The sequence below is a fragment of the Bos indicus x Bos taurus genome, chromosome 9 (genome assembly GCF_003369695.1).
Source record: "Bos indicus x Bos taurus breed Angus x Brahman F1 hybrid chromosome 9, Bos_hybrid_MaternalHap_v2.0, whole genome shotgun sequence".
NCBI classification, from domain to species: domain Eukaryota; kingdom Metazoa; phylum Chordata; class Mammalia; order Artiodactyla; family Bovidae; genus Bos; species Bos indicus x Bos taurus.
Window position 1 is genome coordinate 99,042,669 of NC_040084.1, and position 26,217 is coordinate 99,068,885.

At 47.9% G+C, this 26,217-nt stretch overlaps 1 protein-coding gene across 1 annotated transcript in view; it reads left to right on the forward strand.

Annotated features, from left to right (window-relative positions):
- Positions 1-18,307, forward strand: part of PACRG (parkin coregulated) — a 531,079-nt gene extending 512,772 nt beyond the window's left edge. Inside the window, exon 5 of the mRNA XM_027551999.1 lies at positions 17,808-18,307. Within this exon, the coding sequence (XP_027407800.1) occupies positions 17,808-17,968 (161 nt within the window). The 3' untranslated portion in view covers positions 17,969-18,307. The remainder of the gene's footprint in view (positions 1-17,807) is intronic.
- The last annotated feature ends 7,910 nt before the right edge of the window (positions 18,308-26,217 follow it).

Here is a 26,217-nt window from a genome sequence, read left to right on the forward strand (position 1 = left end):
ATCTGTTAAGCTGTGGGTCATAACAGTGCCAACCTCACACGGTTGTTGAGAGTTAAAATAAGTGAAGCATATAAGGGATGCTTACACATCTAGTGCCCACACTAAGAATTACATGGCAGTTCTTTTTATATAGTAAGAATTAAAATTTGAGATACAAATAGAGACCGCCCCAGCCCAAATTCTATTCCTTTCCCCAAATTCTGATTTGCCATATTAGAGCTGCCAGGTTTTTTTTTAAGGGAAATAGTAAAATAAATAAAAAGTGAGTCAATTTAGTTCCTTCAAGCAAAAAACAATTTTAACAGGGCTTAATGGAATTTGGGATTTTGAGCTTTCATTTTACTTGTTAGATCAGTAATGTTTGGGCTCCTAGTTATGTAGTTTTCTATAGAATCCATCCCTGGTTTCTGGACAAACTCCACCCTGAGCAGGGACTGCAGAGGGTGCAGACACGAGCAGCCCTGAGATATATTTCACGTGTCTCATTTTACCTTGGTCTTTGGGAGAGGGTAATGAGTAGACCTGCTGGTCAATAAATGCTTCTCACTGATCTCCATCAACAGCTTTCTTTTTCTTAATCTACAGCATTACATCTTATAACAGGCTGTAAGCACAGAAAAAGTAAAAGAAATACCCAGATAGTTCACAACTAAAGGTCAGATGTACTAAAAAATCCACCAAATAATTACATTTACCCTGATTAATTGAATGGAATGTCAGTTATCCATCTGACCTTGCACTGGCTCCATGCTAATCAGGCTCAAAGTCCTTTTGTAACATTTACTTTTGCCTTAAAATCTGCTGTCCATGTAATATGCGACTTTCTTCCCTCCAGAAAGCTTCGTTTCATTGTTGAGTTGGAGTGAGATGTAAAGACATTTTTTCCCCCTTGTTATTCACTAAAAAGGGCCCGCAAGTTAATCATCTGACCTCAACACAAAATGAACACAACTGTGCTTATTTGTGCCTAAAAGAGATAGCAGTACGCCCACTGAAATGCGTCTCCAGCCAGAGGTCACCGTTAAGGTTATTGGCATGGTTTTGTGAGGAGGCTCGTGTTGCAGCTGTCTGCACTGTCCCTAGCCTGAAGATAAATAGCAGACTTCAGTTTCCACTGCTACTAGTCTCTTAACCTTCAGTAAGAACAAATGCCCCGGCTCACCTCCGCCTGCTTCCTCAGAATTTACCTCACAACCCCTGCCCAGCCTCCAGCCTGGGCTTCCTGGCGCCACTTCCATCCTTTGGGGTGCCCCATGCAGTGAAAAGCGGAGAAATGCCAGCACAAGGCTAAACCGGTTGTAGTAAGTCACACGTTCAACGTGTCACAAATTAACGCTTTCCACACGCAAACCAAAATAGCGACAGTTTTCCATGTGGCCTCTTTTGTAAATAATCCAGTTTGAAGGTGACTCCCAAAGTCGTGATTTAAGGCGCGTTGCATATGAGAGCTGACCAAACCACACACGTGGTTGTGCTGTGCCTACCCTCTGGTGGGGAACGGAGCCTGGCCCTCCACAGGATGACCCAGGAAGCCAGGGCTGGGTGGGTGGCGGCCTGGTGGATGGGTGCTCACAAGCAAGGAGTGCAAAGCTTTTTTAGAAATCTAACCATTATAAATGGCCCTCCTTCTGAAGGTGATAATCGATTCAATTGTTGCTGTTGCTTAATAGCTCACTCGTGTCCGACTCTTTGCGATCCCATGAATCGCAGCACACCAGGCCTCCCTGTCCATCACCAATTCCCGGAGTTCACCCAGACTCACGTCCATCGAGTCAGTGATGCCATCCAGCCATCTCATCCTCTGTCGTCCCCTTCTCCTCCTGCCCCCAATCCCTCCCAGCATCAGAATCTTTTCCAATGAGTCAGCTCTTCGCGTCAGGTGGCCAAAGTATTGGCATTTCAGCTTTAGCATCAGTCCTTCCAATGAACACCCAGGACTGATCTCCTTTAGGATGGACTGTTTGGATCTCCCTGAAGTCCAAGGGACTGTCAAGAGTCTTCTCCAACACCACAGTTCAAAAGCATCAATTCTTTGGTGCTCAGCTTTCTTCACAGTCCAACTCTCACATCCATATATTCCTTAGTAATTACAAAAATACTAATGGAAGTAACTTTAAAGTAACATTTTGCAGCTGCTGAATTAGCAAACTAAGTTTTAGTTACAGCATCAGTGCTGTGATAAATAGGTAAGCTCCTGTGTGGCTGGCAACGTTACAAATTGGCATAACCTTTGACTTAACGGTGGCTCCATGGTAAAAATCCACCTGCTAATGTGGGAGATGCAAGAAATGTGGTTTTGATCCCTGGGTCGGGTTGGGAAGATCCCCTGCAGGAGGGCATGGCCACCCATTCCAGTACTCTTGCCTGGAGAAACCCATGGACAGAGGAGCCTGGTGGGCTACAGTCCATAGGGTTGCAAAGAGTTGGACATGACTGAGCCCTCATGAAAGGTCAACGTCAGAGGTTCTGAAAATCAATATGGAGAGATACACATATACTGATATATACCAATAACTGCAAAAGGCTCATATTCTCTGAAGTAGTAACCACACTTCTGAATATTGTTTCAAGGAAATAATAGGACTAAAGGTAAAGACTGAATGCATCCTTATCTAAAATTTTGACAGTCTGGAAGGAGACAATGGCCTCAGCTAGAGCCGGGGGGCTGCTTCCTTCACACTCCTTCAACCCTGAGCTGTTGAGCAGTTGTTAATGACAATTATCAAATTGTCAAATCATCAGTGTTGGAAAGAGCACCCGAGACAACCAGACGATGCCGTGCTCTCCAGTCAGTTTGTCTGAACCTCCAGGCCTTGTTGCACTTTCTGTTCTGCACTGCCTGTCCCTCCCAGGCTGCTTGTTGCAAAGCTAGGTTCTTCTCAGCATTCAGGGGATTAAATTCAGCTTAAACTTAATTTTCTCAGTGAGACCTTCCTGATCACCCGCCTGGGGTGGTCCCTCTCAGTCCCTCTTCTGTCACATCTCTTTATTTCATTCCTTGCTGAAACCTCTCATTCTTTCGAACTCTCCTATTCCACCATTGGTTTTGCTGTTGTTCAGTCCCTCAGCGTGTCCAACTCTTTGTGACCCCATAAATTGCAGCACGCCAGGCCTCCCTGTCCGTCACCAAATCCCGGAGCTTGCTCAAACTCATGTCCATTGAGTCAGTGATGCCATCCAATCATCTCATCCTCTGTTGTCCCCTTCTCCTCCCACCTTTAGTCTTTCCCAGCATCAGGGTCTTCCCCAATAAGTCGGTTCTTCACATCAGGTGGCCAAAGTATTGGAGTTTCAGCTTCAGCATCAGTCCTTCCAATGAATATTTAGGACTGATTTCCTTTAGGGTTGACTGGTTTGATCCCCTTGCTGTCCAAGGGACTCTCAGGAGTCTACTTCAGCACCACATTTTGAAAGTATCAATTCTTCAACACTCTGCCTTCTTTGTGGTCCAACTCCATATATCTGTATGTGACTACTGGAAAAACCATAGCTTTGACTATGTGGACCTTTGTCAACAAAGTGATGTCCCTGGTTTTTAATACACTGTCTAGGTTTGTCATAGCTTTTCTTCTAAGGAGCAAGTCCTTAGTTTATTGGGGTGTTAATATCTGCAGGAGGACAGGAATCCATCTTTCCGCCCTTCATGTGGGCACCCCTGATCAGGCTCTACCTAGGGAGGAAGGGGATTGAGGGTCACAAGTGAGTGTAAGTTTACGCTGTAAATTGTTTGCTTATGAAGTCCTGCAACCGAAAACCTTGGTCATGATGCAGACAGGTCCAAGGAACCCATCTGGACCAGAACAAACTATGCCTGAGTAACGGGCATCCCCAGCAGGGCAGATCCATGTGCTCAGTGAGTCCAGACAGCTGACAGTAAACTCACACTCCTGCAGGACTTGGAGACAAAGCGGCTCCCCTCTGCTCCTTGTCTGGAGTGAGCCCTTCTTATAGAAGCCAAATGCTTACTTCCTGGTGTTCTGTAGGCTAGTCTTCCTGTCCTACCCAGAAATGAAGTGAAGCGAAGCAAAGTGAAGTTAAAGTCACTCAGTCATGTCCAGCTCTTTGCAACCCTGTGGACTGTAGCCCACCAGGCTCCTCTGTCCATGGGATTCTCCAGGCAAGGATACTGGAGTAGGTTGCCATTTCCTTCTCCAGGGGATCTTCCTGACTCAGGGATCAAACCCAGGTCCTCTGCACTGCAGGCAGATTCTTTACTATCTGAGCCACCAGGGAAGCCCAAGAATACTGGAGTGGGTAGCCTATCCCTTCTTCAGGGGATCTTCTTGACCCAGGAATTGAACCGGGGTCTCCTGCATTGCAGGTGGATTTTTTACCAGCTGAGCCACAAGGGAAGCCCATCCTACCCATAGAAGAGATAAATCATAAGCAATCCATTGTGACCTGGAAAGCCAGGTACTGACATCACAGAAATTACAGTGATACGAACTGTCCAAGTTTATCAACAGCTTGTTATTTTCATAAAGATATAACATATGTTCTCCTGTTTTATCCTCAAATCTCTCCTCCCAGGTAGGCATTATTACACCTGAATCAGCCAGAGATTCATTAACAGGCTGAGGGCATGTTCTTGTGCACCCAGCCTCAACCTCATGGGGATGCTCCTGTTTATTTTCAGTTGGTTTTATTTGGACTCACCTACTCTTACAATCCTGATTCAGAGGAAAGTAATCATGTGCACTAAACTGAGGAATTTTAGAGAGAGAGAAATGTAACACAGGCAAATAAAAGTCTTTATTCCAAAGTATCAAAAGTCAGCATATTTTACCTATCAGTGTTTCCAACAAGCTTTAGTTTCAATTCTTGTACAAGCCCGATCTTGCTGCCACGGCAAATTAAATGGCCACATTTTGTCCCCATGACTTAGACACCTCTTTTTTTTTTCCTTCGCACGTAGCCAAAACTCAGCTTGAACTTTAGCAAAGCCCTGAACGTTTGTAAAAATGGAGTCAGGTGAGCTCAGCGTTTGCAGGTTATGCTCTGCGTGAACGCTCCTGGGCAGAGTTGATGTCTCCTGCCACATCTAACTAACTAGTGTAGACGCTGATAAAAGTTGCTAGTCAGAGCTTTGAAAGATACTTAGAGGGGACTCCAAACCGAGTTGTAAAAGGCTTGGAGGCTTTAACTCTTATCACATATACAGTCATTAACTCAGTTCAGCCCAGCAGATCGCTTTGATTTATTCATTAAATATATTATTTTTGCATTAATTGAGCTCATTTGATGAGAAAGACTCCCACTCAGTAAGATTTCCAGTTAATGGCTTGGAAATCTATTAGATTTTGCACCCAATAATTCATCTTCGAATTTTCAAAGAGTAGCTAGGTTAGGCAAGCTGAGATAAATCGTAGATAATCGAGGAACCATCTGATCTGCAGAAACGACGTGATGTGTTTTTTTCACCGTGAGCACCATTAGTGAGTTTATCTATTTAATTAGTTTCTGCAGCAGAACAAAGAGTACATCAAGGCCACGAAGGTCTTTTATTCGGTGGCTCTGTGCAGCTATTCGTCTAAAACGACTTAAGCAAACTTTGTTGTGGTGGCGATTACCAGCATGGACACGCACGGGCTTCCGAATTCTGAGTTCATGATAAAGATGAAAGCTCTAACAGAGATAATTTGAGAAGTACATCTCCCCCCAAGTTTATTGCATCTGCTGATAAAACTGGTTAGAAATCTGGACTTCTTTTCTCATTTTTGTACCTCGAATACAAAAAAAAATTGAAAACTAAAGATGGGTTGTATCACTAATATTTCTTGGAAGTGAAAAACCATGATAATAGCCGTCATTCTGGTCCATTTCCAAGTTTTCAGGATCATTCTAAAAGCAGTGAAATTATTTCCAATATGTTGCATCACTCCTGAAAGCAGGAATCAGTATTTCCAATTGAAATCATTTATTTTTCTGACTGAGAATTATCAGGTATTAATAGCTAGGAAAGAAACTATATTAAGCAAAATTTAGATATCAATAAAATAAGATAATATGATTTTTTTTTTCATTCTGAAGGAAGAAAGCTTTCTCTTCTCAAAATAAAGGGTGACCCAAGTAAGTGAAATGTGTCTCTCAGTCGTGTCCAACTCTTTGTGACCCCATGGATTGTAGCCCACCAGGATCCTCTGTCCAGGGAATTCTCCAGGCAAGAATACTGGAGTGGGTAGCCATTCCCTTCTCCAGGGGATCTTCTGGGTCTCCTGCATTACAGGCAGATTCCATCTGATCCACCAGGGAAGCCCAACCCAAGTAAACTCCACTTTAAATCAAGGAGGATTTTGGAGAAGAGATAAGGCTATCTAACTGTATAGACCCTATATGTACTTATACCCAATCTTCCTGAATCCACATAAATACTATCTCCAGGATAAAAACTCACAAGTTTGTAAATAGTAAATAAAGAACAGGTATTGGGCAAATTGTGGGCGTTATATTTAACATACAATTTACCTAGAACCAAATTTGCTTATATCTCGATTGGTAAACACAAAAAGTAATAATTTCTTCATTCATTCATTCATCCCTTTTACAAATATTCAATTTGTATTTGACGCCAACAAACAAAGTTTGTAAGTAGTGTGATCCTGTCCTTCAAGAGGTGGTAAAACACAGGAAGACTAAGTTTCATAAATGACTTCCTAAGGGATTTAGATTTGATATGTTCATTAGGGCCATGGAGGGATTACTGACCACAGCTCTAGGAATTCAAAAGAAAGAAGATTGTGGAGTCAACTCCACAGAGTAAGTAAATCCCAAACTAGCCTTGAAAAGAAATGAGGTTGGACTTTCCCAGAAGGGAGAGGGGACAATATTCCTATGGGGAGTTTTTAAAGACATGAGTGAAAATTATGCCCACTGGGGCCAGGAAGAAATCCACATCTGGGTGAAACAGACGGTCTTGGGAAGGAGAGAAATATGAGATTGACTTCATAAGGGAGGGTGGAGACAGAGAGCTCTATCAGGCATTTGAATTTGGTCTCTCATACAATGTGGAGGTGTTGGCTATTAATCAGGAGAGAAAGTGACTGGAAATTAATCTGCAGGGCAAATCAGGAAGAGGAGAGTTTGAAAGGCCAAGTAGACTATTAGCTGCTACCCAGGGTGGGCCAGAGAAGCTCTGCAACTGGGTTTATTATGGAGACCACTGCCCACCGCAAGCTGAATACAGACACAGAGAATCTAAGCCCCCATCTGAGCCGCCACTCAGGCTCATGCTTCCAGTGAAGTCAGCACTGACCTGGGGGTAGGGCTCAGGGGCTGGGGGTGGGGGAAACCCCCGGAATGCCTCCACACAGGCGTTCAATCCGATCAAGTGCTACTACTCAAGAATCCCAAGGTACAGTTTCCTAAAGGAACACGAGAGACTTCCCTCGTCTTCTTGGATCACAGAAACCTTGAAATTTGATTCATAAACGTCCCCAATATCCATGGCTTGAATCTGACTTTTTAAAAGGGTATCAGAAGACCATCCAGACAGACGGTCATAAAAAGTTTCTCCTTTATACCGTCTCACCCTCTTCCTACTCTTCTATAGCTACAGGTTTCCCCAACCCCTCTGGTCTGACTCCAGGTGTCCATCTACAGGTAGCAAAGGCAGTCTGGACAGTGGTCTTAGGCTGTTTTCCTGCCTCAGGCAGATCAAAGCCTATGATTCCTTTTTCTGTAAGACCGTAGAACCAATACCTACAGGTCTAGAAATAAGTCATAAGTGGTCATAGGGAGGGAAGAGGGAGGGACGGAATGTGATGCTTATCCCAGGATTTTCCCATAGTCCTCCTGTATTGTGTTGTTCTTCAGTCACTAAGTCATGTCCAACTCTTTGCAACCACGTGGACTGAAGCATGCCAGGCCCCTTTGTCCTCCACTATCTCCCAGAGTTTGCTCAAAGTCATGTTCATTGAGTCAGTGATGCTATCTAGCCATCTCATCCTCTGCTGCCCACTTTTCCTTTTGTCTGTATCGTATGGCCCTGGAAAAAGTCTTTGAAATCAGCCTTCATTTTGTCTTCCTGCTCATATCTTGGTAAAGGATGTCACTATTTCAAGGGCTTTTATAAGGAAGGAAAGATAGTGTAATAGTCTGTAGCATAAAAATGAGGCCAAGATGAACAGTTTGCTGTCCTGGGATTGATTGCTTGCAGTCAGTAGAGCATCCCAGAGACCTGCTCTCCAGATGCCATTCCTTCTCTGCAGGGCTAAAATTCTCCTAGAATTAGAAAGACCAAGTTCTTGGTCCCTTGCAGGCTGTCTGTGCTGGCGGAGGACACTTAGACCTCTCTTTCTGGATCTTCCCATCACCTTCTCGTTCTCTCTCCGCAGACGCCTCCCACCCCTTCTCCTTCTCAGCACCCCAGCATCATGTATGGTTTGTATCACTTTACTGAGTGATTTCACCTCCTCCACCTCAGGTTGCTTCTCTGTGCTGGGACAGGAATAGCATCTAACTCATCTAGCTGTTCTTCACTCTCAAATGACATTATGCTAGTATTATTATTGTTGTTATTATTACTCCACCATGAGATAAACCCGCAGGAAATAGACTTGGGACAAGAGCTGGCCTTAGAACTCTCTGCTCCCTTTCTGTTGGGTATTCACTGAATGTTCACTGAATCACGTGGGCTGACGAGAAAAGGGATGCACTGCCACTTCACTACTAGGAATTCAGGTTAGTCCAATGGCGACTGAACCTATGAGTGTAGTTATCCCAAAGAGGGATAAACTGGTGAACCTGCCTATTTTTCTCAATATAACTTCAAGTCAAAATAGTCATTGATCAGAGATGAATCCAATTTGCCTTTACGTGGTCTTGACCAAATGACTGTCACCTGAATATATATAAAAAATCAGCCCATATATTTGGTCTCTATTCTAATACATCAACATCCATATTGACTTACTGAAGTAGCAGAATGGAATAATTTTGGGTAGTGTGTCAATAAATAATTTGATTTTCTGACAGTGTTCTCTTTTTAAATGACAACTAACTATATAAACATTGGTCCCTTGGGATTTTTTTTTTTTTTAGAACTTATATGAAAGCTGGATTTGGTACTTACAAGTTTTGTGGCTTACTTTGAAGAATTATACAGTAGCTCTGTGATTATCTTTTCAGTTGAAATACAATGCATCTATTGAATAACCTTCACTTCCAAAAGCTTGTTCCGAAGTTGTATTGTGGTATTATATAAAGTAATGTTAGGATGAACAGAGCTCACCCCAATTCAGTTCTTTCTTTCCATAGGGACGGTAACTGAGATTCAGAGAAATTAAGTAACCTGTCCATAGTTAACCGTCTAGTAAGTTATTGGACGTTGTAGCTGCTAAGGTGTGAAAACTTACATTGCAGGTTATTCGCCTTTGAAGTTCAATGTTTTTTCCCATTATATCACTATACCCCCCAATGTTGTCATTGTTCGTTTCCTACAGAACAAATCTACTTTGGAAAATGGCAGTTGTTCAGAAAGGAGTTGGCAGTTGTCTGAAGGAGCACTTAAATATTTAATTCATGATTAGGTCAAGATCCGTGATACCTTCAGTTTCACCAGTGATCAGTGCTCCGTTCAGAGATGAAAACCTTTCCTTGAACTTTCAAAACTATGATGGGCTAGGAACCTCTGGCTTTAGTTACCCAGCTCCTGCGTCAGAAGGAGAGGGAGAGAGACAGACATCCAGCTGGGAATCCAGATCTTGCTTCAAAGCTTTTATCTTCAGAGGAAAGAAATCTTGTGAATTTCATTAATGTCAACAAGATCTGAGAAGATTTGGAGTGTTTAAGCCCTTGGGCGTCTCTAGTATGACATATGCTCTGGTTATTATAAGTCTGTGGTTGCAAAACCATTGCAACTTTGATTCACATCCGCCATGAACCAACACTCTGGAAATATCCATCATATGGTCAGACTTAAGGGTACGTTGAAAACAGTCACTTTCCAAGAGATTATGAAGTCAAGTTATCACTAAGGGGGAAAAAGATGAATCTCCTCAAAGTGACATAACAAAGCTAAAAAAAAAAAAAAAAAGTGAAAGCATTTCTTTAGGATTCTAGAAGTAGATAACCTCAAAACATCTCCCCAAAAGGCTTCTTCTCTTATTCAATGTATAAAAAATGAATTTTGCCCTGGCTTGTCTTGCCCTCTTGACTGCCACTTCCATTCTTTCATCTCCAGAAGAATCAGACTAAAATTTACGATTATTTCCACTGTAATTTTCCAAACATTATGGGAGAAAGCACTTTTATTCTTTAACAGGTAATGCCATTTCTATAAAGTAAATTGGGTCTAAGCAAACCCCAAATAGGATACTTCTGGCAAAACAAATGTTGACAATTTAATCTAGGTCTTTAAATCAAAAACTCCTTAAAAAACAAAATATATCTGTGTCTCTTCTCACCCTTCCTTAATTCAAACTAAAAGGTGAAAGATTCAAAGAAACCATAAATTCATAAGCATTATGAGCTATCTTCTTAATGAAATCTTTTTTATTGGTGAGTCATCTTTTTAGTAGATTATCTTTTGAAAAATGTTAGTTTTATTCCACTACAACTAACATTTCTGTCTAAATACCAACTAGCGCAAATAAGGAATTACTGTTTGCGGTCGTCTCCATTTCATAACTACTAAATCCAGTAAACCCAGAACTGGAAATGTGTTCAGAATCATCCAACAGAACATCTGTGATGGTTCGGCGTCACCAAGAAATATCTTATAAGAATAATATTTGCAATAGAGTCCACACACACACTCTGCAGACACCCAAACCCAGGCCCCAAGGGCTCAATTTCTCTGCAGGGCAGATGACGTCTTGCAGACCCAGGCAGAAGGTGTGCAATTTTAGCTGTGGCCGAAGCCATCACTGATTACAGGACTTAACAGGGAAAACCCCTTTCAATTGGACTTTAAAGCTTTTCAAATGGTTTAGTTAAACATTTGAGAAACAAACAAACAAAAAACCCAAAAAACAAAAAATGTGCTTTCTGATCCAGAAAGAAATGCCTTTGTTTCTTCTGTTAGTACTTTTTAAAATCGCACTCAGCATGGCTTCAGGCTGTCGGCGCTGTCGGGCACATGCCGAAGGACCGGCGCTCTCGTCTCGCACTGAACTCACCAGCATCTCACCTGGGGACACGGTAGACAGGTGTGTCCTCTGCGAGTCACTTGACGTCATGGGTGCTCTCACGCAGAGGAAAGCTCGGGGCTGGACTTGGCCTCGATTCCAGTTCCCACGCCGGGCACGCAAAGTGGCCACGCTTGTCAACACGTCGGACCCCACATCCGACGGCCGGAGAAGGAGGCGGTACACCAGAGGAGGGTGTCTCGAAGCCGTGGCACGTCACAGCCGTTTGTTCCGTGACTGTAATTTGGCCTTCGGCACGGTGAGACGAGGGCTCTGCCTGGCTTCTCAGCCGCTGCTGCCGAAGGCTGCGGTGAATGCTGTTTTGTCAGGTTAATCTGTTCATTTGTCTGAGATGTTTGCTAGTTTCCACTGGGTTGGGAAGATCCCCTGGAGAAGGGAAGGACTACCCACTCCAGTATTCCAGCCTGGAGAATTCCGTGGACTGTAGAGTCCATGGTGAATTTCATGGTGGCCAAGAGTCGGACACAGCTGAGCAACTTTCACTTTGGCTTTTCACTTTCACAGTTATTTCAAGGGCCCCCGTACACATAAGAGGTGACACAGACCACTGCTGTCACTGGCATGGTGGGTTACACCATAAAACCGGAGCTTCCAAAAGTTGGTATGTAGTGTGAAAAAAGGTGGATAACAGTAGCCTGGACCTCCGTTGAGTCGCTGCTTACCATTTCCGGATTCACTCTGGTGGTTTTTAATTGAGTTTCCCATGCTGGTGTTTTCTTGAAGAACGTCTGGTGTATCGGCTCTGAGAGGCCCCCAGGTCATGACGGTTTCAGAATGACGGGCGGGGTGGGCACAGCGCTCTCACCCTCGGACGATCAGCCCATCCACCATGTGGAGGACATCTGCCTGCACTTCTGCAGGACTAGCGAAAGCGCTGTGTCTGTCTAGATCGTGTCCACTTCTTTTCTTAGTCACGACCAGAGACCATAGGTGGTGGTGATGGTTTAGTCACTAAGTCGTGGCCAGCTCTTTGCAACCCCAGTGACTGTAATTTATCCTTCGGCGCACCACTGCCTTCCCGCCAGGCTCCTCCATCCATGGGATTCTCTGGGCAAGAATACCCGACTGGGCTGCCATTTCCTCCTCCAAGGGATCTTCCTGACCCAGGGATGGAACTGGCGTCTCCAGCGTCTGCTGCTTGGCAGGCAGATTCTTTACCACTGAGCCACCTGGGAAGCAGAAGGAATAGGTCGAGTTTATTAATTATTTCATCTGTTGGAACAGAATGAGTAATACTTCGGGTATGTTGAATAAGCAACCTGAAGTAAGCATTTGTGTGCTTTCTACTCCTGATGCCTTAAACACAGTTTTCATCTCCCTCTAGCTTGTGCATTACAGTTCATTTAACAGTATCTATACCCTTAAGTCCAGAGAAGGCAGTGGCACCCCACTCCAGTACTCTTGCCTGGAAAATCCCATGGACAGAGGAGCCTGGTAGGCTGCAGTCCATGGGGTCGCTAGGAGTCGGACACAACTGAGCAACTTCACTTTCACTTTTCACTTTCATGCATTGGAGAAGGAAATGGCAAGCCACTCCAGTGTTCTTGCCTGGAGAATCCCAGGGATGGGGGAGCCTGGTGGGCTGCCATCTCTGGGGTCGCACAGAGTCGGACACGACTGAAGCGACTTAGCAGCAGCAGCGGCAGCATACCCTTAAGTGAAGTGGCTCTGTCATGTCTGACTCTTTGCAACCCCATGGACTGTAGCCCACCAGGCTCCTCCATCCATGGAATTTTCTAGGCAAAAGCACTGGAGTGGGTTGCCATTTCCTTCTCCAGGATACCCTTAAGAGTATTGGTCAAAACACTGGAGTCAGAAAGATCCGAATCTGGATGTGACCCTCCTTGAGCATCCCGTGCCCTCCCATGCTGCCTTCCGTGGCTCTTCCTGTCCTGGGACGAGGGGGCTCGGGAGTCTGGCCTGCCCTCACAGAGAAGCATTCTCTCAGGACAGTCTCCAGTGGGGTCCGAGCAACAGGACAGAGGCCCGCTGCACGGGGCTCTGGGCTGGGTCCATAGCCCAGACTCAGTCTGGTGGCATAAACGTGACCTATGGGGACCTTGGCCAGCTCCTCAAAGGCAAGAGCCTCGTCTTTTCCATCTTGCATGAGCCCGCAGGGCCTCGCCTCGTGCATCTTGCATGAGCCCGCAGGGCCTCGCCTCGTGCTGTCTACCAAGAGCCCATCATCCTTCAGAATGGCCAGAGGTGCCACCAGCAGCAACTTGGGAAGACCGTGCTCTGGCCACCAAAAGTGTTCTTTTTCCCACTTGGATTTTGTCTTTTTTTTTTCCCTGCCTTTTTCCTGTAGTAGTAGTAACTAAAGAAAAGAAGAAAGCTTCTACACAGTATAAACTGTAAAAATGCTAAGAGACTGTTTCATCGAAACCCTCCATGATATGGGTCCGTGGCCAGGCCAGGCCCCCTGCCTTGCAGATCCACACCTGTGTGAAGGTCCGATGCCTTGGCCATGCCTTGGGGCGAGGGAGTGTGATGGTCACTTCACAACCATGAGTTCATTCACTGGGACGATGCCCTTGACAGCAGAAAGACTGGGACACACGTACCAGCCAGTGCTGACCAAAACGGCCCTGAGGAAGAGAAAGCATCCAGGTGGGGGCTGTTTAAACAGGCTTAGGTAGAAAAGGAGGCTGCCCACGCTTCCACATTCTGCCTACACAATCCAAAACCACTTCAATGTTCAGAATGACAAGCGTCCTCAAAATGTTGGATTGTCCAAAAAGTTCCTTGGGGGTTTTCTGTACCAGCTTATGTAAAACTCCAAACAAACTTTTTGGCCAACCTGATAATTCCTAACCAAGAGACTTCCAAGCAGTAGGGTCTCGTCTCAGGCACACAAAGACTTCAAGAGGAGAAACGGAATCCCTGGTTCTAGTCTACCTGCATAGTATTCCCTTAGAAATGCAAAGTCTGGTTTGAACTGTTGTTACAGGTCCTGTTTGTTTGGTTAATCAGTGTGTCTTTCCAGCTATTGGACAGAAAATAGACTCCTAGCTTCCTGAATTGAAATGTCATCTTCCTAACCAGAATTGACGATTGTACATAACCACCTGGGTTGTTCTTAAAGCATCCTATTCTCACAAGCGTGTCTTCCTGCGGCATCGTACGTATTTAAAATGATGAGCTCAACCTAACCGCCTCAAACTCAGATTCTCAAAGAAACTGACTCCAGAGCAGTTCTGAAATGGAGACCGCCCCGCTCACCTGCCTCGGGATGTGGCCTGACCCTAAACCCTGCCTGCTCATCCTTCCCATGCCCAAAGGAAGGGACGGTGCTTCTTTGTTGAGCTTTTTCCTCCCCCAGGGATACACATTCTGCAATCACGGAATATTCCAACTCCAACTCCCTTTCTGAATAAGCAACTGTTATTCTGCTCTGTTCTTTTTATCACTTGGTTTATGCACTGCTGAGAAACAAAAAAGCTACATAGTTTTCTTACTCCTACAGTTACATATTTTTTAAGAAATAAGAATAGGTCACTATTGAAATAAAGCGCTGCTTGTCATGGTAGCTTTCTGGGAGGCAGTGGGACAAACAGGGCGTGTTAAGCTTTCCGTTGTGTGCAGACTTTCCCACCCCTCTCTGCCCCCACCAGGAAAATATGTCTGTCCCGTGATCTATTCAGTCCTTGACCTTTTGACTAACAGGCCAACAAAAGGCGCCATTTATTGGTGATTAATTTACGTGTCTTTGTCCATCAGGAACTGGATCAAGGCTGTCACAACTCAGCACCATCACCAGTTACACTCGCCACCTGCGCCTGGGGCATTTTTGCCAGGGCTCAGCAGGCCGTGCAAACCTGCATCCTGTCAACTCCCCCCTAAGTCCACCTGTTTCGTGAGCAGGGGAGTTCAACAGGAATGTCATCCGGGCTCGGGGTGGGGGGCCCTCAGGGACCAGCCCAGACACTGTCGCTGGCCTTCCTTCAGGGCCCCCCTCGGAACCCCGGCAGCCGACCTTGCCCCTCACACACGCCTTCCTCCCCATCTCCCTTGTCACACATGTGACCTGTTTCCGGTCCTGCTGCATCTTTCTTGGACTGTGTTGCTTTGGCCTCCTCTCTTGTGGAACTTCTTCCTTGGCGTCTTTTCCTCTCCCCTGTAATGCACATCACTGACCCCTGCCCAGTGCACACACACACACATGCTCACAAGCTTCTTCCTCATTCTCTCTTTTCTGTGTGTGCTCGGTCGTGTCCGACTCTTTACAACCCCCTGCACTGTAGCCCGCCAGGCTCCTCTGTCCATGGGATTCTCCAGGCAAGAATACTGGAGTGGGGTGCCATGCCCTCCTCCCGGGGATCTCCCTGACCCAGGGATCGAACCTGTGTCTCCTGCATCGGCAGGCGGGTTCTTTACCATGGAGCCCCCTGGGAAGCCCCTTCTTTCTTAATCCAACTCCAAACCTCCTCGTGTTGGAAACCCCCTCACATGGATGGATACCATGCTGTCCTTGGTGGGAGATCCTGACTGCACTGACTCTCTTCTCAGACCACCTGTAAATCTTGTTTTGATTTTAAACTATTTAAGTATTCGTCTGTATATATTTTTAAAGTTTACCTTTAGCTGAAAAACAACCAGGCAAGAACTCTTTGTTCAAACATCCTATCTCTTGTTTATTCTGTACAGCTATCATGTATGAATATTTTAGACGATCAGCTACTCTGTAAATCAACCTTTAACTTAAATCCAGCTTTCTCCATCACAGCAGAAAGGCTTCCACCATGAGAAGGGCAAAATCCACCTTATGACGATGGCTTTGCAAACCATTTTAAGTTCATTCGTTATGAAAAATGGATATGCACTGTAGCTGTGTAACTCATAACCTTTCTCTTTCAGAAAATTAGTAGTATTTCTGCCTGCCCTCACCCCCCACCAAACAAAACTAATCAGGAAAACCATGTCCTTTCTCTGCGTTACACAAGACAGTGATATTTCTCTAACAAATTTCTGGGAAAATCAAGCAAAAGAGCTGCTTATCTGTGCTGTGTGGGATTGTAATTGTTACCTTTATTACTGGTCTGAACCAGTACTCTGTCTTTTTTAAAATGTTCAAAATAACTGGGGAAAAGCAGCTTTGAAATGCCATCCCCCCCCTCTATTATTTTCACATTCAAGCCAGCTAAGCATTGGGAGCTGAATTGAAATCTGAATAAAATGAATACGTTCATCCGGGAAAGTGCACATTTTCCAGCTGTAGCTGCTCTCCCCATAGCGTCCCCGGCCTGAGCCCTCGTCCTCACCCCGCCCTCCCAGCCTCTCAGCCCAGCCCGTGGCCCTTTCCTTTCGTCATGGATCAGGTGCTGTAGTGTCAGCAAAGGCACAAAGGTGACTCACTTACTGGGAGAATGAGCGGTGTTGAAGCCTTTAGAAATCTGGGCGGGAAATACAACTCACAGGCCGGTCATGACTATTCCTGGGCTTCCCTGGTGGCTCAGATGATAAAGAACAGGCCTGCCGATGTAGGAGATGCAGGTTCGATCCTTGGGTCGGGAAGATCTCCTGAAGGAGAGCATGGCAACCCACCCCAGTATTTTTGCCTGGGAAATCCCACGGACAGAGGAGCCTGGTGGGCTACAGTCCACGGGGTGGCAAAGAGTCAGACACAACTGAGCAACTAAACAAGAAGGACTATCATTAGGTGGAATTTCTGTTCTCTGGATGGGAGCAGACCCCCACGCACCCGGGTAACCTTTCAGGTGGGACGCGATCAGATGCTTCTTATCCAAACACTTTGAGACCATGAGACCCAGGCTCCCACCCAGGCCGTGGACGGCCAGTGCAGGAACCCCTTCCTGCAGAGTCTGAGAGGCAGCTGAGCGCTCACTTCCAGGCTCAGGGAGGTGAGACTTCGGCCGGGTCCTCCAGGTGCGCCCCCCACCCCCGGGGCAGTCCGCCTGCCTGGACTTAGACCCCAGCACCAGCAGAGCTCCCGTCCCTATGAAGCCGTAACTGAGGACTAGGATCGGGGCGTTCAGGAAGAGATGAGGAAGAGACGGCAGGCACAGCCATCCCCGCTCCCAGCTGCACCCCCAGTGATAGGGAGGGGCGGGGGTACTAGCGGAGGCTGAACACCGGGATTAGTGAGGCCGGGAGGGGACAGCGTGCACCACGCAGATGCAAGCCCCAGACGTGGGCATGGGCTAAGGCCTCCGCTGCACCACGTGTCCGTCTGTGATCACGCAGAGCCAGCACCGTCGTCTGACCATGGGCCCTTCCTTCTAACTAGGCCATTTCGGGGCTTTGAAGAAGCCAGCGTCCGGGAGAACACTCTTGATGTAATTACCGGGTCCGAAACAGAGTCCCTGACTTGTGAGCTGTGCTGTAACTGCAGGTCACCTGGTTTTCATTTACGCCCTGATGTCTCCAGCTGAGATGACTTTTCAGAACCTCACTTTTGTTTACACTCTGCTGACCTTTCATCAGTTCCCTTCTAGTGGGATTTTGTGTTGTGGTCTATCTGTCACCACTCCTGAGACTCTACCAGCATCATGTCAAATGATCCGACATTGACAATGTCAAACATTACATGCTTGTGTCTCGTGGCATAGGCCTTGGAGACCAGTGCCTAGACCCATGCATAGGACTTTTTGGGAAAGCGCCGCGTAGTAACGGGCCTCTCTGTGTGTTTACATGAACCAGTGAACTCCGGGGATGGCATTGACTACAGCCAGCAGAAGCGGGAGAACATCGGCGACCTGATCCAAGAGACGCTGGAGGCCTTTGAGCGCTACGGCGGCGAAGACGCCTTCATCAACATCAAGTACATGGTCCCCACCTACGAGTCGTGCTTGCTGAACTAGCAGGGAGGCAGCTGGGCTTGGGCGGAGGGGGTGCTCCCCAGGGTGCTCCCCACCACCCGTCTCTGCCGCTGCTAGCATCTCCTTATCCGCAACTTCGGCCGCTCAGCGTTTCCACAGCTGCTGAAACAGCGGCTCACGGGCCCTCGGATTGTTAGCCCTGTTGAGAGCAAGGCTTTCCCATACATAAATAGTGCCTGTTTCTTAGATTACAATAGTGTACTGTGCTTATTTGTTCCAGGAGAAGAATCGCTTCTTTATCCAGTTCGGAAAGAAAGCAGGAGTCCGAGTTAAACCTTCGGTTGTATGGACAATAAAACTATGATTTTCGTACGCAGTTCAGCAATTGTGTCTGCCTGCCCTGAGGGTGATGTCAGAGGTTGGAAGGGGAGTGTTTAGGCCGACTGCTTAATAGGTGTTGGTCATGGACCCGGGGGCCCGTTCAGTAGCACCTCCCCAGCAGCTGGGTAGAACAGTGTGCTTTGACACTTGATAGAACAGTGGGATCTATGCCCCTATTACAGGGGGACAGTTTCCAGCGTGTTCCGAACCTCGATTATAAACATAACTGATGCTTCTGGCCCACCAGAATTTGCAGGGCTTCCCAGCTTATACTGGGGAGGGGGGCACAGGGGAGGGGGCGTGGGTCGGGTATGAAATGCCACGTGGCACACGCGACTGTTTTAAACCGCTAGCTTGCTTCCTTGTCCCCCGTGGTCCGACATTCCTGCACCCCAGGACCCCGGTGTAACTGACAACACGCTACCCGGCAGGCGGTTTGGGGCCTCTCATCAAGATGACTTAGGTGCATTGTAGCGCTCACCCTTGGGAACAAGTCAAGTCCTTTTCCTCCGCAGGTCTCCTCCCGCTGGTGGGTTGGGTGGGTTCCCATAGCACCTCTCGCTGAGTCTGATGGCACTGTTTGGGAATTTTATTGAGATTAAAAAAAAAAAAACAAAAAACAACACATGAACTGCTTCATTCAACTGAGAAAGCAAAAAGGTGTCCAAAGAGAGGCATGAGTGTAAGGTGCCCAGACAAGGGCCTGCAAGGTGCGGGGCACTCAGCTCAGAAAGCTTCGGGTGAGGGACCCCGATTCCACATGCCTGCAAGCTGCCATGGCTGCCGGCGGTGTGGGCCAGGAGGGTCTTGGTCTGCAGCGAAAGCAGCACCTGCACAGAAGGGAGGAATTGAAATGTGTCCCTGGGAAAGTGAGCCCTGGCCCCCAGGTGGTTGTCCGTAATTATTGAAGACACAAGTGTCCAGAGGCAAACCCCGAGTTTGAAAACTGGTTCAGTATTCATCTTCCTTGGTGCCGGGCTCCGCATATGAAATCTAGCATCTGAGTAGCTACCACCTAGTTCCCGAAGCATTTTTTTTTTAAGGATAAATGGAGATACATGACCAGGTAAGACAAATTGGCTTTCGGGTATAATATCAATACTTGGAAAAGACAGAGCTAGAAGCAGACATAGAGAGGTTAAGACAGGTTTTTCTCCAAACTATGGTGTTCCACTGTACCCAGCAGCTGTCTCCCTGGCATCAGCGACGTTTGAAGTGACCCCTAAGTCCCTGATACTGTCAGTCAGAAGGATCCCGCTGTTGGTGCCTTTGAATGTTCCTGCCACAATTTCCTCCACGGCTCCATCGGGACTCGGGGACCAGCCTACGGTCTCACTCTCTCTCCTGCTCGTGAAAACACCTGGAGTAGAAGCGAGGAGACCTCCCAGCCTCTGAGCCCAGAGCCCTAACTCTGGTGTGAAATTAAAACACGGAGGTTCCTTTCCCAGCTCTCTGTCACTTATTAGCTGTGCCGCCTCGGGCACATAATTTAACTTCTCTGAGTCTCCAGTTTCCTCAGCTGTGGGAACTGAACGTGGAGATTACTCCTACCCGCAGGAAGGTTCTAAGAACTAGAGGTGATCTTACTGAAATACCTAGCATAGTTTCTTACACCTGTTGGTCTTTACTGTAAAGGAACAAGACATGAAAAATGACCAGCTTCCACCCCAGCAAAGCAATATATAATTGGGAAAATCCTCAGATGATATGGTGCCTCCTAGAAAGCAATGGTGAGCTCTTTGTCATAAGAAAATAATTTTGCAGAAAACCAAAGCAACTACAGATATGGCAGTGGTCTCCAGAGATTTTTTTTTAATGCATTGTTTTACTAGTATAGAACTAGGAATGGCTGCCTTTTCTGTCGTCTCGATCCCAGGTGGCTTCCTCCCTGTCTGTAGGGACACACAGAGGAAAAGAGTGGGTGGAGGTGAAGGGGGAGAGAGCCCCAGGTACCCGGGGAAGTGCCCCCCCCCCACCTCGTGGTCAGCCCAGGTGGGCAGGTGCCTGAAGGCATCTCACACCACTTGAGCAGATGGCAGAGCTCAGAGCTCAGAAATCCCTGAGCAAAGGCCCTCAACGGGCTGCTAAACTCGGGGAACACGGGAGAAGCCCACCAGGAAAGGGAAACTAAGCTGGAGGAGAGATGCTTAGGAGCAACAAGACAGAGGAGGCCCAGAACAAGGACTTCCAACGTCTGCGCGAACATCAAAGAACGTGGAAGGCGGGAAGCCCAGAGCGCCCCAGCTGCTTCTCAGATGGGTTGACAGTCTATTTGTGGAAGAAATACGCCGCGTGGAACCCTGGGCCTCCTGACGATTCAGAAGACCGGGAGCTGGAAGACGAAGCCGGAGCGGAAGTGTCCGAGGTAGAGCACACCTCTCGGAAGAAGTCAATCCACGGGCCCGCTGACGCCTTCCGGAGGGACGCTTCATCAAGGCTGGCAGGATAACCAGGCTGCCACCTGAGAGCTCTTTCCCTCCCCAACTTATCCCTGTCCAAGGAAACAGCCTGGAGGCTAGAGGGGTGGAGCCACGTGCGGTGCAGGGGAGGTCCTCAGCGGACCAGGGCCCCTCACATGTGCCGGTCTGGGTTATTATAGCACTGGAGCTGCTGAGAGAGACGTCGGGGTTCACACAAGCCCACTGCCCCCTGCAAGTCGCCTCCGTGGGCACACCCTCATCTTCGAGGGAGGCTCCCCTACCAACCCCCGGCACCACCGCCCCGCCCGCCCCACCCCTCGCCAAACTGTACGAACAGCACATCATTTTACGGCCCAACTCTATCTGGAAACATCAGACAGAAATTCACAGTTGGAAAATTCTGCAAAATGGTTGCATGCTTGGAGAATATGGCCTTCAAAGCTGAAGTTTTCTTATGTAAACAAGCCTCAAGTTTTTTCAGGGTTTGCCTACACGCAATCTAGAAACAGGAGATGTTTTGGTGCAGGAGGAGGGACGTCCCAGAACACTGTCATTTAGAGAAGCCGAAAGGAAGTCCTCCTACTTCAATACCCACCACATTGCTTACTTCTCGGGCTATGCTGAGACATTCATCACTGGCCTTCTATAAGCAGAAGCTGGGAAGCTCAAAGACTGCTTTGAAGAAGTAATAAACCTGAGGAAATATTCCATGAACATTTTTCTAATCATAAATTCCTACTCTCTGATGGGATTTAAAGTGGAGTCAGAAAACCTCAAATGCTTTCAAAACAATTCTACCCAGGAAAGCATCCCTCTTCTAGAAATGTACCAGTGGACCAGTTTTTGAAAATTCTCTTTCGAAAACAAGAAACTTCGAGATTTAAGCTAGAAATGACCATGCTTCCTTCCAGTCACACCAAGACAATCCGTGTCCACAATTCAAATATTCGGCGTCTGGCAGGCTGTGCCCCAACACATAGCCTCCAGACCCGCAGTGCCCCGGCCAGGAAAGGCCACTCGGGTGGTGACCAACCCCAGCTGCCCCTCACCCCACTCAGTCCCCAAGAGGCTCTCACAAAACCACCCTCTTTATAAGATCCAGGAGGAAGGGCTTTCCTGAGCTCCAGCAACTTTTTTTCTTTCTTTTAAAATAAGAGATATTTTGTTTATTCCAATAATAAGATACTGGAAGTGAGTTAAATATCCTGGTTACTCTGTGCGCTGGACTCAGCATTCCTTGCCCTGATAATGAGCAGAGGAGGAAAGTCCATTTTGAAGTGGGAACTGCCAACCACTCTACTAGGCTTATTTGTAATCGGGGTGTCTTAATGCATCTGGTCCCATCACTTCATGGCAAATAGATGGGGAGAGTGTGGAAGCAGTGACAGATTTCATTTTCTTGGACTCCAAAATCACTGCTGATGGTAAGTGCAGCTATGGAATTAAAAGATGCTTGCTCCTTGGAAGGAAAGCTATGACAAAACTAGATAATGTGTTAAAAAGCAGAGACATCACTTTGCCAACAAAGGCCTGAATAGTCAAAGTTATGGTTTTTCCAGTAGTCATGTATGGATGTGAGAGTTGGACTATAAAGAAAGCTGAGCGCCAAAGAACTGATGCTTTTGAGTTGTGGTGCTAGAGAAGACTCTTGAGAGTCCCTTGGACTGCAAGGAGATCCAACCAGTCCATCCTAAAGGAGATCAGTCCTGAATATTCATGGGAAGGACTGATGCTGAAGCTGAAGCTCCAATATTTTGGCCACCTCATGAGAAGAACTGACTCATTGGAGAAGACCCTTGGGAAAGATTGAGGGCAGGAAGAGAAGGGGATGACAGAGGATGAGATGGTTGGATGGCATCACCGACTCAATGGACATGAGTTTGACCAAACTCTGAGAGACAGTGAAGGACAGGGAAGCCTGGCGTGTTGCAGTTCATGGGGTCACAAAGAATTGGACACAACTTAGCGACTTAATAACAACAACAATTCAAAAAATACTCTAAGCATCCTCTCTGCTCTGCAGTGGGGGGAAAAAAATAGTAGTACTTGGCTTAATCAAGAACACTTTCCTGCAGAAAAATGCATATTGGTGTGGAATCTGATTTGCCGGCTTCAAAGTGTGAGCATGTGGAAGCTGAATGGAGATCCAGAGCACCAGTCGGGCTTTGCTTCTGGGAAACCCCATCAACAGCAACAGTTTGTGCTGATGCTGATGTTAAAGGGGAACATAGGAGCCATAACCACCATGATACAGCTCGGCATGGGCTCCTGGGGAAGGAAGGACTCTATTACTTCTGCTTGCATGAAGCTGTCTGCTTGGATCTCACCTCTGGTGCAGTCTGCCTCTCTGGACAAGTTCTTTGGCCACCAGCCGGCTCTCCCATCACCCGTGAAGGATGTAGACAGACATGGGGCGGAAGGAGCTCTGCAAGTTGGTTCATTAGCCTTTCTCTATTTCAGGGGTTGATTTTTTGCCTCCTCGGTGGGAATATTTTTAAGGTATTTGGATACTTTGTTTTTCCTTTGCCAAATTCCTGTTAATTTCAATCTGACTGAAAGGATTTGTTCTCTTCCTGTGTGTGGCAAGTCTAAAAAATGTATTTCGCTGGTTTCTTTTTTCACATATAAAGTGTTGAGAAGTAGCCCCTCATCGTGCCTTCAGAGTATATTGTAGGTGCCGCCCCCTCCACTCAGGTAAGTGCAGGTGGCCCGCAGCATTTCCATGGTGATTTCAGGGCAACTTCGGGTGTTCCGATCCCGTGGATGTGCCAGCGGACCTGGGCTTCGGCACTGCTACGTTCCAAGGTAAACCCAGTTCCACCCAGTAAGAGACGGCAGCGCCCCCATTAAGAGCGGGAAAAGAGGGTGTGTGCTGTGTCCCCACCTGGTGACAGTGGCCAGGGAGAAGGGGCGAGTTCCCTTAAAGGTTAAGGGGCTGGTGGGTGCTCAGACCCACAGCTCCGGGTCCCTCCATGCCAGTCGCGCCTCTTCCTGACCCCTGACTGTCCTGGGCCTGGGCTCCGGCCTCCATCGCCTCCAGCCCCAGGGTTCCGATGCCGTCTGTAAGCCCCCAACCCCCCAGTTTAGTCCCGACCTCCCTAAATTCGCACAGGCTGCTCCACCTAGATGTCCAAAGGCTTCTGAGACCAAAACCCTGGTTCCCTGCACCCTCAGTCCTCGTCCTCCCACCCTGATGTGCCCCCCTCCACGTGCTCCAGCTTACGCAGCGGGCACTCGCGTCACCCCTTCCTCAGCTGGAAACCCCAGAATTCTTCCTGACACATCTTCCTGGGTCCTGACGCAGCCTGTCTGCCAAGCTGCTCCCAGGTCTGACCACGACCCCTAACACCTTTCTTCCAGCCCCGTCCACGCGGCCGTCACACCCAGATGACCAGCTCCCTCCGCACTCCTGGGAGCCAGGGCCCCTGGGGCCCAAATGCCGTGGGATCGCCCAGCTGCTCACAGCCCTAGACTCCCCAGTCCCACTGCGCTCCGTGCTCCTCCCAACCCCTGGCCCCTCCTGACCTGTCTCCTCCCTCCCGTCTCCCTCCCCGTGTTCCCCCAACGTCAGCCCTACTGACCTCGACTGTGACTCACAAGTGGCTTGGCGGGCGCTTCCCCAGGTGCTCTGCGGGCCCCTCTCCTGAAAGACTCCCTCCACCCCCATGTGCTGCTGCCTGATCCCTAGTTTTCTTTACTGGCCTCAAACCCTCTGAGTACTAGACACAATGGACGTGTTCGCTTGCCTGTCTGTGGGGTGTGGGCTTCCGTGAGAAAAGGGTGATGGCTTGGTCACCCCGCCCCCCCCCCCGCCGTGTTCCCCTTGCTGGGGGGCATGCCGAGGGCAGGGTGAGCACCAGGGAGCGGGGTGGGTCAGTGAGTAAGCAGTCTTATAGACCAGGTGCTCCACCCTGCAGCCAGCTTATCCGAGAGGCAGCGGCCCTGCCCCACCTGGCGGAGGAGGACCCATGGTTCCTCCAGTGTCACCCTTGGGGAAGAGGAATGATCAGCGCAGAGTGAGACCCGCTGGAGACCTCAGACTGGAAAATACGAACAGACTCTGCTGTCCTGGGAGGAAAGCGAAAAATGAAGTCGTTCAGTCGTGTCTGACTCTTTGCTACCCCATGGATGGTAGCCCGCCAGGCTCCTCTGTTCATGGGATTCTCCAGGCAAGAATAATGGAGTGGGTTGCCATTCCCTCCTCTAGGGGATCTTCCCCACCCAGGGGTTGAACCGAGTCTCCTGCATTGTAGGCAGACGCTTTTACTCTCTGAGCCACCAGGGAAGTAGCTCTTTAAAAAAATTGTCCCTCTGATTGCGTCCTGGGAGAGGCAGGCACTACTCCTTTTAAACCGAGGCAGAGGAAAGTATTTTAAATATCCTCGGAGGCTCTGGGGAACACAGGGCCCATCTGGCTGTTCACAGACAGCAAGTGGCCTGCGTGTGGTCTCAGGGCAGCTTGGACTCACTGGTTCCTCCTCCCGAGTCCTCACTGGGATCCCCCGGGGGAGCCAGACAGGTCACTGGGAGCACCTCCCGTCACAGGGGTGTCCCCTGTGGGGAACATTGAGCACAGATGGACCCAGATGTCTGTTTAAACCCACGTCCTGCAGGAGGCTGAACGGAAGCAGCCTGAGTGTCCTGACCCTGCTGACCCCCAGAGTCACCCCCTGGCCCTAGCATGGTGTTCTCAGAGTGGGCTCCCTGGTGCAGCAATAACAGCCTCACCGGGGGCCTGGACGAGTCCAGCTCCTCGGGCCTGGGGCAGACCTGCTGAATGGACACTCCAGGGTGATGTCCAGCTTCCCTGTTAGAACAAGTGCCCCCAGGACCCGAGGTCTGGAAACCAGTGTTCCCAACCAAGGTCTCTGCTCTAACGTTGATTCCTTCTCTTCCCAAAGGCGAGGCTGAAAGTCGGTGGTCCGTGAGGGGGTCTCCACAGCCCTGTGTTCAAGCATGAGGGCTCTTCGGGGGACTAACTTAATGTAGCTTTTAAGAATAATATGAAAGCTTCAACCCTAGTCGGGAAGCTAACTAAATTGTCCTTAGTCTAGAGAACGAATAATACGTGTACCTTAGAAAAATACGGTTTCAATCAATCAGTTACAAAGCCAATAGTAAAAACCTATCGTTTTTGCTTCAAGTATTATCGGGGGTGGGGCGGGGGGAGCTTAAAAAGTCTCACTGTTCAAGAAAACACTTCCAAATATTCAATGTAGTGTCATCTTTACATTTAAAACTTTTTTTTTTAATGGAATCATTTATATTAATACACAAAGGAAAGTTTCCCATGAACTGCTCAAAACTCAGAGAATTAGGATCAGCAGTTGTTATAAAACACCGCGTGTGTGATTTTCCTTGGTAGATGCCCTCACTGAAGTCAGATTTGAAATTAACACTGTGTCTGTGGCCCAGGCTTAAGGCTCTGTGGGTTGGTGACAGCCACCTACAGCTGAAACTATGTCCCCACACAGCACAGCCCATGGGTGT